This window comes from Dipodomys spectabilis, unplaced genomic scaffold (genome assembly GCF_019054845.1).
Source record: "Dipodomys spectabilis isolate Male_0828 unplaced genomic scaffold, ASM1905484v1 ptg000003l, whole genome shotgun sequence".
NCBI classification, from domain to species: domain Eukaryota; kingdom Metazoa; phylum Chordata; class Mammalia; order Rodentia; family Heteromyidae; genus Dipodomys; species Dipodomys spectabilis.
The window spans coordinates 11,408,069-11,423,397 of record NW_024870680.1 but is presented as its reverse complement, the minus strand read 5'-3'; the positions used below and the strand labels follow the sequence as shown (position 1 = coordinate 11,423,397).

At 50.2% G+C, this 15,329-nt stretch overlaps 1 protein-coding gene across 2 annotated transcripts in view; it reads right to left on the bottom strand.

Annotated features, from left to right (window-relative positions):
* Nucleotides 1-4,240: 4,240 nt before the first annotated feature.
* The window catches only part of Gab2 (GRB2 associated binding protein 2), a 191,046-nt gene continuing 179,957 nt past the window's right edge, over nt 4,241-15,329 (bottom strand). Inside the window, exons 4-10 of one of the 2 annotated variants that reach the window (XM_042690220.1) lie at nt 11,075-11,649; nt 9,939-10,033; nt 8,899-9,163; nt 7,933-8,023; nt 7,260-7,362; nt 6,024-6,149; nt 4,241-5,420 (exon numbers count right to left, since the gene is read on the bottom strand). In XM_042690220.1, coding sequence (XP_042546154.1) covers nt 5,277-5,420; nt 6,024-6,149; nt 7,260-7,362; nt 7,933-8,023; nt 8,899-9,163; nt 9,939-10,033; nt 11,075-11,649 — 1,399 coding nt within the window. In that variant the 3' untranslated portion in view covers nt 4,241-5,276. Of the gene's footprint in view, nt 5,421-6,023; nt 6,150-7,259; nt 7,369-7,932; nt 8,024-8,898; nt 9,164-9,938; nt 10,034-11,074; nt 11,650-15,329 lie in introns of both variants that reach the window. The other variant, XM_042690210.1, reaches the window with a different exon arrangement.

Genomic DNA, 15,329 nt, shown 5'->3' with positions numbered 1-15,329 from the left:
AGGTCCAGGTAGGGGCTTGGGCCCAGGCAGAGCCTCTCTTGAAGATAGGGCCTGGGTGGGCTATGGAGAGGCCTAGGGTGGAGTAGCGTGAGAATGAGAAGATGGAAAAGCATCTGGGACTTTGGTCCTCAGCCTGAAGGGCACACGGAAACCCAGATGTGGACCTTAGGGTGGTCCTCAGGGTCTGGTACTGGGCTCAGTCTCATTAAGGTTTTACACCCAAGTGACCTAACTTGAAGCTTCTTGGATAGACATGTTCTGTGTTTTGCCTCCCCACCTTCCCCGCACAGGCCCAGTCCTGGAGAAATGAGCTATGCTGGCTCAAGAACCTGGGCTGAGCTTCTTCTGCTCAGTGTCCTCGTACTTCGCTCCAGCTCCCTTCCCATAGTTCCTGCTCCATAGGAGAAAAAGCACAGTGGGCCCGAGCCCTTGCACCAAGAAGGTGACTCCAAGGTGTCACCTCTGCCTGCCTTTGTTTCTCTGAGGGGGTTCAGAGGCAAGGTATGTGGGTGCCATAGGTGGGAAGCATTGTGGCATCGGATCAGGCATGAAGGTTCTCACCTGCCCCTTCCCTGTACCAAGCAGAGTCCCTCACCTCCACCCCCTCACCTGCCTCAGTGCCTCAGATGACACCAATTGCATCCCCTTTGGTTAAGGTTGAGAGTTCTTAGTTTACTGCAGAGCTGCCCGTCTGTTGGGAAGCATCATCTGTGCTCAGGAAACTGGCTCTCTTGGCTGTTCTGGGGAGGGGCGGGATGGACCAGATTGCACAGATGACTTCATTGCACCCTGACATTGCTATAGCCCTTTCTCAGTGGAAAGAGACTTGTGTTCTCAAACAGGAATAAAACTAGGTTCTCTGCAGCCTGTGAAGGATGCATCATTCTTCCCATCTCAGGGGCTGTGTGCTTGGTTTTCTTCCTGGGTTCTGGCAGTCTGAGGGTGACCTGGGCTCCTGGCTGGTCAGGTGAGGCTGTGTGCCTGCCTCTGGGGGCTTTCGAGAGCAGTGTGCAGGTGAGCATGTGGTGCTGGATGAGGAGGACCAGGGAGCGGACTGGGGGGGACAACAGGATGAGGCGCTGGGAGATCTCCCATGGGATATGACATGAGCCCTGAGGTAAGCATGGAACCCCACAGCTGAGGCACTCCAGAGCCAAAGAACGCTAGGCTGGCCAGGAATATCTGCCCCACCCCTGTCCCTCCTCTGAGAATTGGGCACAGAGTGAGGGGAGATCAGGACCTTTTCTTTTGTTTTTTTGGGTCCAGTTGTGGGGCCTGAACTCTGGGCCTGGGCGCTGTCCCTCAGCTCTTCAGCTCAAGGCTAGCGCTCTACCACTTGAGCCACAGGGCCACTTCCGGCTTTTTTCTTTTTGCTATATGTGGTGCTGAGGAATCGAACCCAGGGCCTCATGCTTGCAAGGCAAGCACTCTACCACTGAGCCACCTTCCCAGCCCCAGGTCAGGACCTTTTCTGACCTTCACACAGCAGCCCTGCCATCCCAGACTCCACGCACAATTCTCCTCAGCCAGTTCTTGGAGCTAGAATGGGACCCACAAGTGGCCATGTGCAGGGCCCGGGACCTGCCCTTAGCACAGGGTCCCCTTTCCACTGAGCCTGTCCATCCACCTCCTTTCAGGTAAGAAGTGGGAAAGCAGGGACAGAGATGGTGGCAGTCATGGGACAAGGGGTTACGAGGGTTGCTGAATCTTGGCTTGCGGTATCACAGACTCGAGCTGTCGAGCTGTCAGACAGGACACAGTGCTTAGAGCCAGGGAAACTCCCCCTCCCACACCAGCTTCCACATGCCCTGAACTGGCAGATGCTAGTTGGGTGCAATAGCTCAATTCGTTCCTGTGAGAATGAATGGAGCAGACTGGCCCATCAGCACTCCAGGGGTCATTTGGGAAATGATTTCCTCTGAGAAAGGTGTTTATGCATAGCTGCCCCAGCCCTCTCAGAGACTCCAGTAGCCCTTTAGGTTGCATTTCTAAAGGACTTTATTTTTGTTGTCCTGTTCTAACACCACAGTAAAAAGGGACCTGCAAGCTCCAGGCCTGTACCATGTGTCACCACGGCAAAAACATGACCCACTCCAACACATTTCCCGTCCCACCCCGACTACTCACAAGATAAATACGGGTTACAAAGTTTTTGAAAACAGAATAAATTAATAACTTAAGTGATTAGGCACCAACAGTGATTTGAAAAATTAAATGTCAATTTTTAAATGGTATTAAGACAACCTAAGACTAGGTTGCGCCTAGCCCATTTTTTCTCTTCCCAACAGCCACAGTTCTGTGAATTCTAACTTTGAAAACACAATAATCAACAAATTACACAAAACACACACCACCAGTTACCACATGACAGCACAAAATCTTCTGTCAGGCCCCTGGCTGCAGGGAGGCCTCTGGTCCCAGACCCCAAAGAATTGGACAAGTCCCAGAAAGATGGCCCCATGAAGTCAGCTTCATTTCCCCACAGTCTACAGCGGAAGGCCCGGGTAGACAGGAAGGCAGCGCTAATTCTCTCTAGTCTTGCACTCCTATGGAGTTCCGTCGGAGGCGGGGAAGGGAGAAGAGGGGAAGGCAGGGTAGCTAGAACACAGTTTGCGCAGGTAAAGGGCCCCTGGCCAGGCTGGAATTGATCCCCAGCTCCAGTAACTTCAGAGTGGTGGGTGCTTCTGTTAAGAACAGGGCAAGTGTAGAAGTCACCAAAATCAAGCTAGGGAAGGGCAGACAATGCTGGGGGCTGCTGGACCCCGTAAGAGAAATTACAGAGCAGGGAGTTCCCCTTAAAGCAGCTGGGGGGGGGGGCAGGAGCCTCAGTCTACCCATCCTGGATCCCAGGGAGTCGCCAACTTTTCTCACCCTGTAGAGGTGAAGGCTCTTAGGTGAACCCAGGAAGGATGAGCTGTGAGCTATGCTAGGTGAGAGTGTATGTCCATTCTGGGGCCTCAGTCCTTGTCAGGCTACCAGGAGAGGACTTTGAGCCATGTGGATAGGCCAAAGGGTGTGCTTCTTAAACTGAGTTGACACTTCTTTTGGTGGGCACGTGATACATGGTTGGTAGTTTGGGGCTTGTGAGCTCTGCCATGGGCTCCTGTCCATCTTTCCACCTTCACGCCTGCTTCCACCCTATGCTTTGCGAAGTGGTAGGGACTGATTGTAAGATGGAGACCTCCCCTCAGACCTTGAACTTTCCACATGGCACACACACAACATGGTACACACAGAGTAAACCAGCAACCTGCAAAAACCTGCCCAGTGCAGCCACAGTTAGCCTTTCACCCATAGGAAGTCAGACACTTGAGTGAGCCCATGCCAGGGTTTGTCCAGTGTCTCCTTCCTTCTGATGGGGACGCAGCCCCTGGCTGCCTGTTCTGTGAAACTTGCACTCTGCTTCTCTAAGGCTTAGTTCAAGCTCCTCTTCCTAGATTGCCTTCCCTGTCTCCTCCTCCTCACTCGCCTCGGCCTCCCCACCTCAACACTCCATCAGCATTTTATCCTTTTCTTTCTGACCTCCAGGGACAAAGTGTGAGATTAACCTCGTGGACTTGGGGTCCAAACCTAGAGCTTAGCGATAGGGAAAAAAAAAACCAAACCCAAACCAACACAACAAAATGGCTCTTGATTTGCACTGAACTACTGCTAAAGGGCTAGTTGAGGAAAGATACTGAGGATGGAGCTTCCCAGAGGGCCATGCGTGTGCTCCTAGGAGCAAAGAAAAAAAATGGAATCTCTGGTCTGCCCCACTGCCTCTGAAACTTGATAATTTGGTCCAGAACTTTGAACGACAACAACATCATATTCCCCGTCATAACTCAGGAGCACCCCTCCTCCTCCCCTTCGCCCATCTCATGAACTCTGAAGCTCGGGGGAAGAGGAAAGAGGCTTCTTCCATCCATGTAGCCAAGTCTAAGTCTAGCACTGACCTTCTTGGGAGCACTGAGGTGCGAGGAGCTGAGAAAACACTGGCGCTGACAGAGGCCAGTTATGCTCCAGTTTTGAGACCTGTCGTGTCTATCAGCCATACCCCCTATGTCTCTGGGAAGGGTGCTGTTTTCCAGCCATCCTCAGTGCTGGGTGTGTGTGTGTGTGTGTGTGTGTGTGTGTGTGTGTGTGTGTGTGTGTGTGTGTGTGTGTGTGTGTGTGTGTGTGTGTGTGTGTGTGTGTGTGTGTGTGTGTGTGTGTGTGTGTCCGTCGTGTGTGTGTGTCCGTCGTGTGTGTGTGTGTGTGTGTGTGTCCGTCGTGTGTGTGTGTGTGTGTGTGTGTCTGTGTGTCTGTGTGTGTCCGTCCTCAGGTCACTCTTTCACTTTGTTTCCTCCAGCAGCCCTGTGTCCTGACTGCCTCAGGCTCTTTACCATGCCCTCACTTGTTCCGTGGGCCCTGTGTCCCTGTCTTAGGTCACCTCTGTGTCTTACACCTCCCAGAAACTTTACTTGCTGCACGGCCCTGCGCATCCTATCCATGTCCCCCAGCTCCTGCGTCGCCTCTAACACCCCTCCCTCCCTGCTACTTCTCCCATTTTCCCAACCCACTCACCCTGCTACTGTCCCAGAGCGGTCCGATAGCACCAGTTCTGGGGCCCTGATTGTGTAGCACCCTTGTCACGCCACGCCTGGTACCTCATTCTTTATAGCTTATCAGTCCTGTCCTTCATCCTTCTGCTGCCCATTCATTCCACCGCAGTGGCCCCGCCATAGCCTTGGCCTGAAAGCAGGGGAACCTTGCAGGTATCCACTGTCCTTGTGCATCTGAGATCAAATTCCTTGGTCCCTCAACACTACCTCTGACCTTCACTCTTATCTACTTCATCTTCTGGTGACCTGCCCTGCCTATAACCATACAGCCAAAAGTCCATGTCCACTTTGATGGGGTCCTTGGTTCCCTGGATTGTCCTCTGGGACTGGAGAGACAGCCCTGAGGGAAGGGAAAGGGTGGAGGGTTGTGACCAAATGTGAGGTGTGTGGAGTCTGGCTCAGAGCCCTGCTCCTTCCCGCCAAGGCTCCAGGCAGTAGACAGGCAGGCCCTGAGAACAGGAGGAGGCTTTTTGGCAACAGCTCCTAACTAAGGTGGGTGGAGGCACTGCCAGGATTGATAGAAGTCACTGTGGGTCTGCCCTACATGCCTCCATCAGGCCCTCGCCTCCAAGGGTCGGGGTCCCTGATGTCAAATGCTTGAAGGCTGAGGTTGGTGGGGTGGAGGGGGGTAGGAGAGGGGTGGGAGCGGAAGTGGGGGGAGGAGCCAGCTTCCAGTTGCTTCTTGGCCCCTCATCACAGCTTGGCGCCCTTGGAAGGCTCTGAGGACTGCCGCACATCTGTCCACTCCTGCATGGTGTTCTGCAGTGCCTGGGTCTTCTCTTTATCCACTTGGACATAGTCTACCTTCTCATCTGAAGTGACAGATGACGTGGAGGGCTGAGGAGACAAAGTGAGTGAGTGGGATAAGGAAGAAAATGAGGTCTATGCCAGCAGGCCAACAATGGCCCCTGACCAGCCTCAAGGGCCTGCCATCTTTCCTAAGTGTGGGCTTCCAAGTGAGTTCCAAACCCTCAGCCTAGAGGAGACAGCCCTGAGTTCCAGCTCTGAGGATCTTCCTTAGCCTGGACAGATCATGCTCTCCCGGTTGCCTCCCTCTGGCCACTCTTCCCAACAGAACACCAGGCTTTAGATGTGGGGATGAGCTCTAGGTGTTCCCCCTCAGATACACCCCAGAGGGGAGCTATATTGGGGCAGAACCTCACACCCTATAGTCTAGACAGGCTGGCTCTCCAGGGAAGGCTGAAAGTACCTAGAAAGCGTTTATGCCCCATCTAGATAATGAATTCACAGGAGACTAGGATAGGCCAGATCTCCATGTTTTGGGCATGTACACTCTTTGTAAGCTCAAGTAGACAAACTGCTGCTGCGCACACATTTGCCCGTTTCTGATGCATCTATTTCTGATGGGCTGAGCTATGGCCCAAGGAAAACTACGCTCAGAGAAAGGAGGATCCCCACAGGCCCACCCGCCCCAGGCACCTTGCGGTGAGGGCTCGGGGAGCCCGGCTGGAAGTCCAGGGCCAGGTAATCAACACTGCCAGTGCTCTTCTTAGGGGCTGGGCTGTTGGTGCCACTGGGAACAGGGGATGCAGACACTGGGTTTTGCTATATCACAAAGAAGAAAAATAGGTCAGAAACAGAGCAGCCAGCAGCAGCAAATCAGCTCTTGGGAGGAAGAGCTGCTGTTCTGTGTCCTGCTCTGTGCCAGCCACTATGACTCCACGTTCTTACCATAGTCTTGAGAGGCAGGTGTTACTGCTTACCTGGCTAAAAGCAGTGGCTCTGAGAAGCACAGTGCTGTCCAGGAATGATCATGACTCCCAGACCCACGTTAATCCCATGCACTGTGCTGCCTTGCATTTCCAGCCTCTGGCCAAGCCCCATGCATGGGTCTTTCCCTGAGACCCAGCTGTGGCTTCTGAGAAGGGGTCTTGGCTCTGGCACTGGAGGCAGGCAAGCTTCCTTGAGCTGCCCCCGTCCTCTGAAATGCTCCTCACGAAGAGCAACATGTTGGAACACTCCATCTAGTGCTGCGGAGGCCTCAGTCTCTAGGGGTCCTGTGTTCAGACCGAGTCCTGCTCTACAAAAGAACTCCCACACAGAGCTTTCTCACAGTCTGATTCTAACGAGAAAGGTGACAGTCCTGTGTTCTAGCTTTTGGGAAGTAGTGGGGTTTGAGCTTAGCCTTGCTCTTGCTGGCTAAGTGCTCTACCACATGAGCCAGCCCATTTTGCGTTAGGTTATTGTTAAGGTAGGCTCTTCCTTTAGGTTTTGTCTTCTGTCTATTCCTCCTAAGTAGGCACAAGTAGCTCTATGAATACCCCATGCCACCCCACTCATATTATTAGTTGAAATTAGGTTTTCACCTTTCACCCAAACTGTAATCCTTAAAACAGCTGCCTCCTCCAGAGGAACTGGGATTACAGGCAAACCAGGTATTGGGTAGCTTTGCCTATTTCAGTGAAAAATCTCTCAGAGGAACCTTAAACTGTACCCTGCTTGGGTCTGTCACCAGAGGGAGGTGTGCATGTGTCTCCCAACACCGCTTCTCTAAGGACATCCCTCATGCCACCAGCTCTTTAGGGCTGTGTCTTCCAGTTGATGACAAGACACACAAACTCTGGAAGGTCTGCAGCAGAGGGTAAGCAGGCAGTTCCCAGGAGGAGGGGAAGCCTCAGGATTGTTAGTGCTTCCAGCAAAAGCCAGAGGACTCACCATGGGGACATAGTTCTCCTCGCTGTCTCCCGAGTCCGTGCTGGTGATGCTCTGTGTGGAGATGGGGCGGCAGTACTGGGAAGAGCTGGAGTTAAAGGTGTGGCTGTTGTGGGAAGAAGACAGCATGAGCCTTGGGGTGCCCCTGACCCTCATGTTCTTAGATCTAGGCCATGGTGGACATAAACGTTCCCCCTTATAGATAAGGAAACCAATTCTCAACATGAGCTAAGATGAGCTGAAGTGATGGTGAATGTTGATACTTCATTTTGGTTGGAATGAGAGATGTCTAGGGGATTGTAAAGCAGGCTTCTGGATACTGCCCAAAGATGCTTGGCATGTGGGACAGCAACTGGGTGGCAAGGACCCACCCTACTTTGGGTAGCACTCTCCAGTGGAGTGGAAGAAAGAGGAAGCCTACCTACGCAGGGTCACCCTCTTCCACATTCTTCCCACCATGAAGTTTCTGCCTTGCCACAAGTTTAGAAGCAAAAGAGCCAGGTGACCATGGACTGAAACCACGAGCTTAAAATCTGTCTTCCTTTTAAGCTGCCTGGTACTGTTGTCAGAAAACCTAACACTGCTGATAACATTAGCATCGAAATCTAGTTGTCCCCCAGAGACCTTCCCACGCTTTAATGCTTGACTCCAAGGTCCTGCTTCCACAGACACTTACTTAACTCTGGACCAAGACTTGGTGACAGGTGACTTGAATGGGAGCTCATCAATGACAGCATTGTTTCTCAGGTCAAGGGGTGTTGGCTTTGCTGGAACAGGAACAGAGCCAGTGATCATGCCACATAGGCATATAATACATACAACATGCAAGTATATATTATAGAAACATCTCTACAATCACTCAATTTGCTTAAGGAAATGAAGGACATAAAGGTGTTATTTAGTATCTGCTGGGGACTGCTTCCAGGACCACATATGATTCCTAATACAATGTGAACAGTTGTCTTATTTATGGAATAAGAAAAATCTATACATGGTAGTTCAAAGGTATTTTTGATCTGCCTTGGTTGAATGTGTAGGACCTGCAGATGGATGACTACATAATTATTTCCCATGTGGAAGCTATGGCTTTGGATTTCACATAGACTTTCAGCATACAAAATTGGACAGTCTGAGAACAGATTTTTCTCTACAGGATTTTGACTGTATATAAAAACAAGAGACTATTTGAAATGGAGATGGTCACCATGACTACTCCCTGCTGTTTTTGGACAGAGCTGGGCAAACTACAGTGGAGGAAGGTAAATAGCACAAGGCCCTGAAGGCTTCAGGCTCAGATGTGAATTTCCTGTTGGCTTGATTGATCTCTGCCCAATTAATCCGATTCTTCCCTTTGAATCCTTGCTGTTGAGCCAAGGCCAGGCCTGCACTGGCAGACCTGGAATGTGGAATCCAGCACTCCTTTCTGGTCTGCATACAGGCGCACACACACATGTAACCACTGTGTATTCTGCTGTGGATGAGACACACTCTCCTAGATGCTGTCTTTCTAAACAAACGCTCATTTCATACATAAGAAACTGAGGCTCAAAGCATTCACATTATTTGCATAGACTCACACACTCCAAGTCCAGTCTCTACCTGACCTTTAAGCTCCTGTATGTGGTTCACGGATGGGACTTACCTTTGCGGTCAGGCTTGAGGTTCCGGTTGACAGGGGGTGGCTGGATTTCACTTCCTCGGCTGGGGCCTCTGTGCAGAGGAAGGGATGTGGATGGGTAGGCCAGTGGGTCAAAGTGATGGGGCCCTGGGCTCATGGGGATGTAGACACTCTGGGAATTGTCGCCTGCCCGCTCCATGGCTAGCAGGGAGGAAGAACCCGGGTTCATGGGTACATAGTTGTCTTCGGAACTGGCACTGTCTGAGCGGCCCACCATAGTTTTCCCTGGCTAGAGAGAGGGAACATGAGAGAAATAGCTGTCACCAGAAAGAAGAAATAAAGGTGAGACTCTGTACAAAGCAGGCTGCCCCAGTGGGTTAAGTATACTCTGATACTACAGTGGAGACGGTGGGAGGTTTGGGGAAATGAGGTCTTGTGAGCTTTCCATGACCTCTTGGGACCCACCTCTACTTCATGATAAATCTGAAGTCAGCCTAGCCATCCATTCCTCCTTGGTTGCTCCAGATTCACCACTGGCAGATGAGCAGTGAGCCCCTCAGTAGGATACCGGGCATACTTGGCCCTGGTGTGGAGCCAGGTGTGCTTGCCCTGTCCAGCCTGCAGTGGGTGTGGCTCCCTCCAGACATCGTGCTGACCACCAACCTGTGCAGTGCTACAGCCATTCTCTTGTCCTGGTCATCCAATGGAGCTGCACCTGTCTCAAGACCTAACTTCTTGTCTTCCTGGTGGGCTTAAAACGAAGCTTACCTGCTCAGTCCTTCTTTCTGCACAGAATCTCTCCTCTACCTGAGCTCCACTGAGCCCACTGTATTCTGTGTCCCCTCTGCTTACTCACAGGCCTGGTAAGCCTGGAATGCAGCTGACCTTAGGGCATACCTGGCATGCTGGCCAGGGTCCCTGCTTTACTTGTCAAACTCAACCTAAGCTTCTGAACTTAGGCAGGGTCCCCAGGGAGATGCCGCCTCCTCACTCGGCCCTGTTCTCAGTTCCATGGGCACCAGCCTCTTCCCTCTCTAGCTTATGAATGGCCCCATTCCACTCACCAGGAAAGGACTGACTCCTTCGCTCATGGACTCTGCAGACCGGCCTGCACATTCCCCACCTCGGGAGGGGTACTCGTAGGTCTCACAGGAAGAAGCTGTGACAGGAAAGAAGAGCGGATGTCTCATGTCAATCCATGTGCTGACGCTTCCTGTTCCCTCCGGCATGGCTCTGATGCTCCAGGAGGTACTCCTCCCCCACCTGAGGATACTGGGTGCTTTGAATCCTGCCTTCCTTAGCTCCTAGACTCTTCCTAGGCTCAGGTCTACTGCAGCGTGGGGTCCCTCCTGGGCGCTGGCCTCACAGTGCACCCCTTCCTGGGACTCCCACTTCTCAGCTCTGTAAACACTATAGCAATGAGACTTGTGCTTATTTATACGTTTTTCCCCCAGGCAGATTTATGAACTAAAGGGCAGACGCAAGTTTTCTATGTCTTACCCTGGTTCCAAAACACACGGTGACTGCTCAAAATATAGATGGAATGGCAGACCCTAGGCCCGAGTCCCATCTTGGTTGCTGTTCACTCTGTAATCGTGAGTCACGGCAGGCTTTGTGTGAAACAGAGATGACAAGTCTCTGTCCCGCCACACGCTGCATGGCTCACACCACAGGATGGGCGAGGAGGCTGCACAAGCCCATAGCAAGCTGCAGAGTGAGAGGAATGAGCAGCATTCTGTTTTTAACCAAATGGAAGATATGTGCAGAGCTGGAACACACCCTGTAAAACTGTAGAATTTCAGGACTTCCACCAGAGATTTTTGTGTGGCTGTGCAATATTCTAAACATCTCATTTTGTTTCGTTAGTCTGTCAGCCCGCACGGATTTGGTCTTCTAAATTTACTTTTTAAATCTCTGCTTGTGAGTTTTAAATGAATAAAGTACTATGATTTGGATTTCTAAACCCATATGTATTGCAGTTAAAAATATTCCGTGACCCTTAGAATATCATATTCTTCACTACCGTCGGCTACAGTCTTGCTGCTGTGGGTATCATAATACTAGCTGGAGGGCCAATGGGCAAGTGACCTCGGTGGTCCTTGTTTCTCTGGGCTATGGATGACCAAGGGCTAGCATGCACTGGGGCCGCCTGGGCCAGAATCTGTCCCCCTCCCTCTGGTCACGGAAGGCTCACACTTACCTCGGTGGAGTCTGCTGTTGTCCATGGCAGGGAGGGTGTTGCGCCTGGGGATAGTGGCCGCAACAGACCTGCTGTTTTCACTGACTGGAGGTCTCTGCTGAGGACTGCCCCATCGAGGAGTTTCTGCCTGACTGGGTTTTGGGGGCCGGGGTGGAGGAGCTATGGCTGAGTCCCCAGGAGTGGCCACTGCCATGGTGTTGTGGTTCTTGTCCAGCGTGAATGTCCTGGGGATCTGGTAGGCTGAGAGTGGGGTGGTTGGAACATCCATATTGTCCACTAGGAGGTCCCCAAACTCCCGGCACAGGGTGTTGCTGGGCGTCTTAAAGGTGTACACGTCCTCATTATCTGTCTCCGACCCGGTGAGGCTGCCCTTGGTGTGGCCATGGGAGGCCAGGCTCCGAGGGAGGTCGTAAGTACTGTCTCTGAATTCTGCATTGTGCCGACTCGGCTTGGGAAGGCTGTAGAAGCCATGGACTTGCCCACTGACCCCATTGACACAGTGTCCATTACCCTGGGCAAGCTTCTGCACAGCTGTGTCACTCTTCTGCCGGGTGCCTTGAGAGAAGCTGGCACTCCTAAAAGAGAAGAGGGTAGGGCTGCTGTGAGAGGAAGTCAGGGTTGCCTTGGGACGTTCAAAGCCAGCACAGCCAATTAGATATGGGAAATACAGACCATAGATCCAAGGTTTTCCTAGGATCTTCCATGAGCGAGCTAGCCGTGTGACCTGGGGCAAGACACTTTTACTGTGGAACTGCAGCTTAGACATCTGCAGCTGCAGCATGGTGATTAAAAACACACTACGAAGGCTGTCTGGAAACTAGACTCTAGTGTATGTGCTGGCAATATCAGCCTTTATACTGGGCTGTACATGGCTGTCATTAGCAGGATTAGTCTCAGTGCTGATCTCCCTCCCCCTAGCCCCTGATCAAGAAGCCAGTTATACTACCTGCTCATATTTTTAACTACCATAGCACACATATTTTAATAGAATGGCTATTCAAATGGAACACTTCAGTTGGTGACAACAACAAAAAAACCAAAACATCAAGCAAATCATTTTCTCTCTTTGAGTCTCAAGTTTTCCCTCTGTAATATAAACCAGCTCCTGGGTGTTAATGTCTGTATGTTATAAAGAACTTTAGATTTGATCATTAAAAAATAATCGAGGCCAGCAGTGAAGACAGGAGCAGTCAGACTGTAACTGTGTTATAACAAAGCATTGCCATGGACCTGTTCCTCCTAGGTGTGGCCTGGTCCATCTCCATCACTTCTGAAGGTCCTCTGCTCTGAGACTCTAAACTATGGTTTCCCACACTGGATTCTGTGTCCTGCACAAATACTCTGTGGAACTGGTGAGGATCTGAACAGCAGGGATCAGGTATGTTTCTCTGTCATCCAGAGGATTTTACCTGGCCAGAATCACTCTCCCTTTAAAAAAATAATTATTTTTTTATTGTAAAGGTGATAGAGGGTTACAGTCGCATAGGTCAGGTAATAAGTACATATCTTCTTGAACAGTGTTACCTCTTCCCTTGTTTTTCTCTGTTTTTCCCATCTGAATTCATCCCTTAATAGCAGTGATTCTCAGCTTTTGGAAGCCAGAGATTTTTTTTTTAAAAGAATGCTGTAAGATACTTCTATACACACACACAGTATTTATTCTCCCTGAGGGTAAGGGTGGGGTATGATAAGGAGGAGGGCAGTAATGACCAAGTCTTCCAAAGTTGCTTGATAGAACTGCCTTCCAGGAGCTCCTTCAGCTCATGCTAGAGCTTGTTATTTACAGATGTTGCCACCAGGTGGTGGTAGAAAACAGGACCCAGAAATTTAGAAAGAGGAAGACTACTAGGTGTGCAGGCCAGGCTCTCTCCCTCTTAGGACTCTTGAACCTCCATGGCTAGGAGTTCATGTTAGCCCCCAAACCTTCACCAGCTTTCCACTCTAGGCCTCCATATTCCTTCTCCCTTTCTAGTCCATTTTCCTCATACATAACCAAGCCAACAGCTTGGCTTAGATAACTGAACACTGAGTCCTTACATAAGGTACTTAGTGTATTGTCCAATGCTCCTGGATGGCGAGCAGACTCCACCCTCCTCACAGCAAAGTCTCCACCCAGTACCTGTGTTACCTAGGCAACTGGCACACCTGGAAGAGGTCACATCTGCATCCGCTGAGGTCACATCTGAATTTGATGTGGCCACACCTTTCTCTGCCCGTACCCTAAATAAGGCCTAGCCCAGGCGCAGATGCTCTCTCTGCTTTTTTCTAGCTTTTTTCTAGCTCTTCTCTTTTCTAGCTATTTTCTCTCTTTTCTAGCTCTCTCTTAGCTCTTTTCCCCAGCTCTCTCTCTTTCTCTCTCTCTTTCCCAGCTCTCTCTCTTTCCCAGGCCTTTCCCCACCACGTGGAGGACCAAGATGGCCTGGTGCCAGCCGGAACGATGAATAAACCTACCTCTTACCTGAATACCACATGCGTGGTGCTGTTCTTACTCGGCTACCTCTTTTTAAAAACCTAACACTTAGAAAAGGACAAGGGAGTCAATGGTAGACATAAACTATTCACATTGTTCACCTTGTCTTTAGTGCTTTTCATTTTGTATTGGAATTTCCAGCTCTGTTCTAGATGTGCTGCTTTGGATCCATTTATTGAATAAACATCTACTGATGCTCCCCTTCTATCAAGGTACAACAGACACAGAGATGCTACCATCCCTGTGTGGGGATGTCACAGCAATGTATGAGGTGACACGCCTGTACATCATTTCAGTGACATGGGGGTGAACATGTGGCTGCTGACAGATTGACACTAATCCTCCCTGGTGGCAGTGGTGAATGGCAGGGAAAGCTTCTTTAGAGATGTAAACTCTGAGTATACCTGACAGGAAGGGCAGCAGGACAAGGAAAAAGCATTCTGGTTGGAGGCACAAGGATGTAGAACACAGCCAGACAAGTTCAAGGATTTGCAAGCTGATCAGGATGGAGGAAGTGTGTTAGAAGGTAAGGCTGAGAGAAAGACAAAGGCGGTGTGATCTCATCCATGTGGAATCTAGACAAGATGATCTCACAGACACAGAGTATAATGGTGGTTACTAGAAGCTGGGATGGGCACAGGAAGGGGGAGATGTTGGACGTATGATTACAGTCAGGAGGGATAAATTTTTCCAGAGATCATGAGGTATCATGCGGTGGCTATAGTTAATGAAAACAGAGCAAATTCTCAAGAAATGCAGAATGATGTTACACACCAACCACAAAATGATAACATGCACTGTGATTATTAAGATTTAACCACTCAGCAGTGTAGTATACTTCAAAACATAATGATAATAGATAAAATCACACAATGGTAGCTTTTCAATTAAGAAAGTTAAATGAATCTGGGATGTAGAGTGGTAGAGCGCTTGCCTGCCTGGGTGAGACACTGGGATTGATCTTCAGCTCTTTCAGGGCTGAGAGATGGGAGTGGGGGGCGGGGCTAGGCAGGAAGCCTCTGAAGGATTTTAGAGGTGGGAATGGGAGTGGGGAGAGGATCACAGGTGTCCTGTAGAAACTAACCCTGCATATAGTCCTGAACAGACTCATCGTTGATCTCCTGAAGTCCCTCCCTTCCTGCCTGCTTCCTTCCTTTCCCTTCCCTTTCTTTCTCTCCTTCCTTTCTTTTCTCCTTTCCTTTCTCCCTTTTCCCTTCTCTCTTCTTTTTCCTTCCCTTTCTGTGCCAGTGCTGGGGCTTTCTTTTTCACTCAAGGCTAGGTCTCTACCACTTGAGCCACAGCTTCATTTCTGGATTTTTGGTGGCTAATTGGAGGTAAGAATCTCATGGGCTTTCTTGCGTGAGCTGGCTTTGAACTACAATCATCAAATCTCAGTGCAGTAGTTAGTATTACAAATGTGAGATGCCAGCACCCAGCCCTGAGGTCTATTTTTGCTCTAGATTCTCCTACTTTGGGAAGCCAGAAATGGAGGAGTTACCACATTCTTATTTCTCACTAATTGATCAAGTCGCATCGAATCTATCCTAATCCAGTTCCTTCTGAGTTTTCTTCTGGATTAATGATGGGGCTACTCATTAATCTCCTTTCCATCTTCCTGGGACCTCTCTGCTCCTCTATACCCTGCTGATTCTTTCCCACCCTCCCCATCAAACATCTTCAATACTGTCATTTTCTCCCTGGAATCCCTCTCTACTCTAGAAAAATGCATCAGTCTACAATGCTTCCAATGCTGTTATGTTTGCTGTGTGCAGGAGCTTTTGGTTT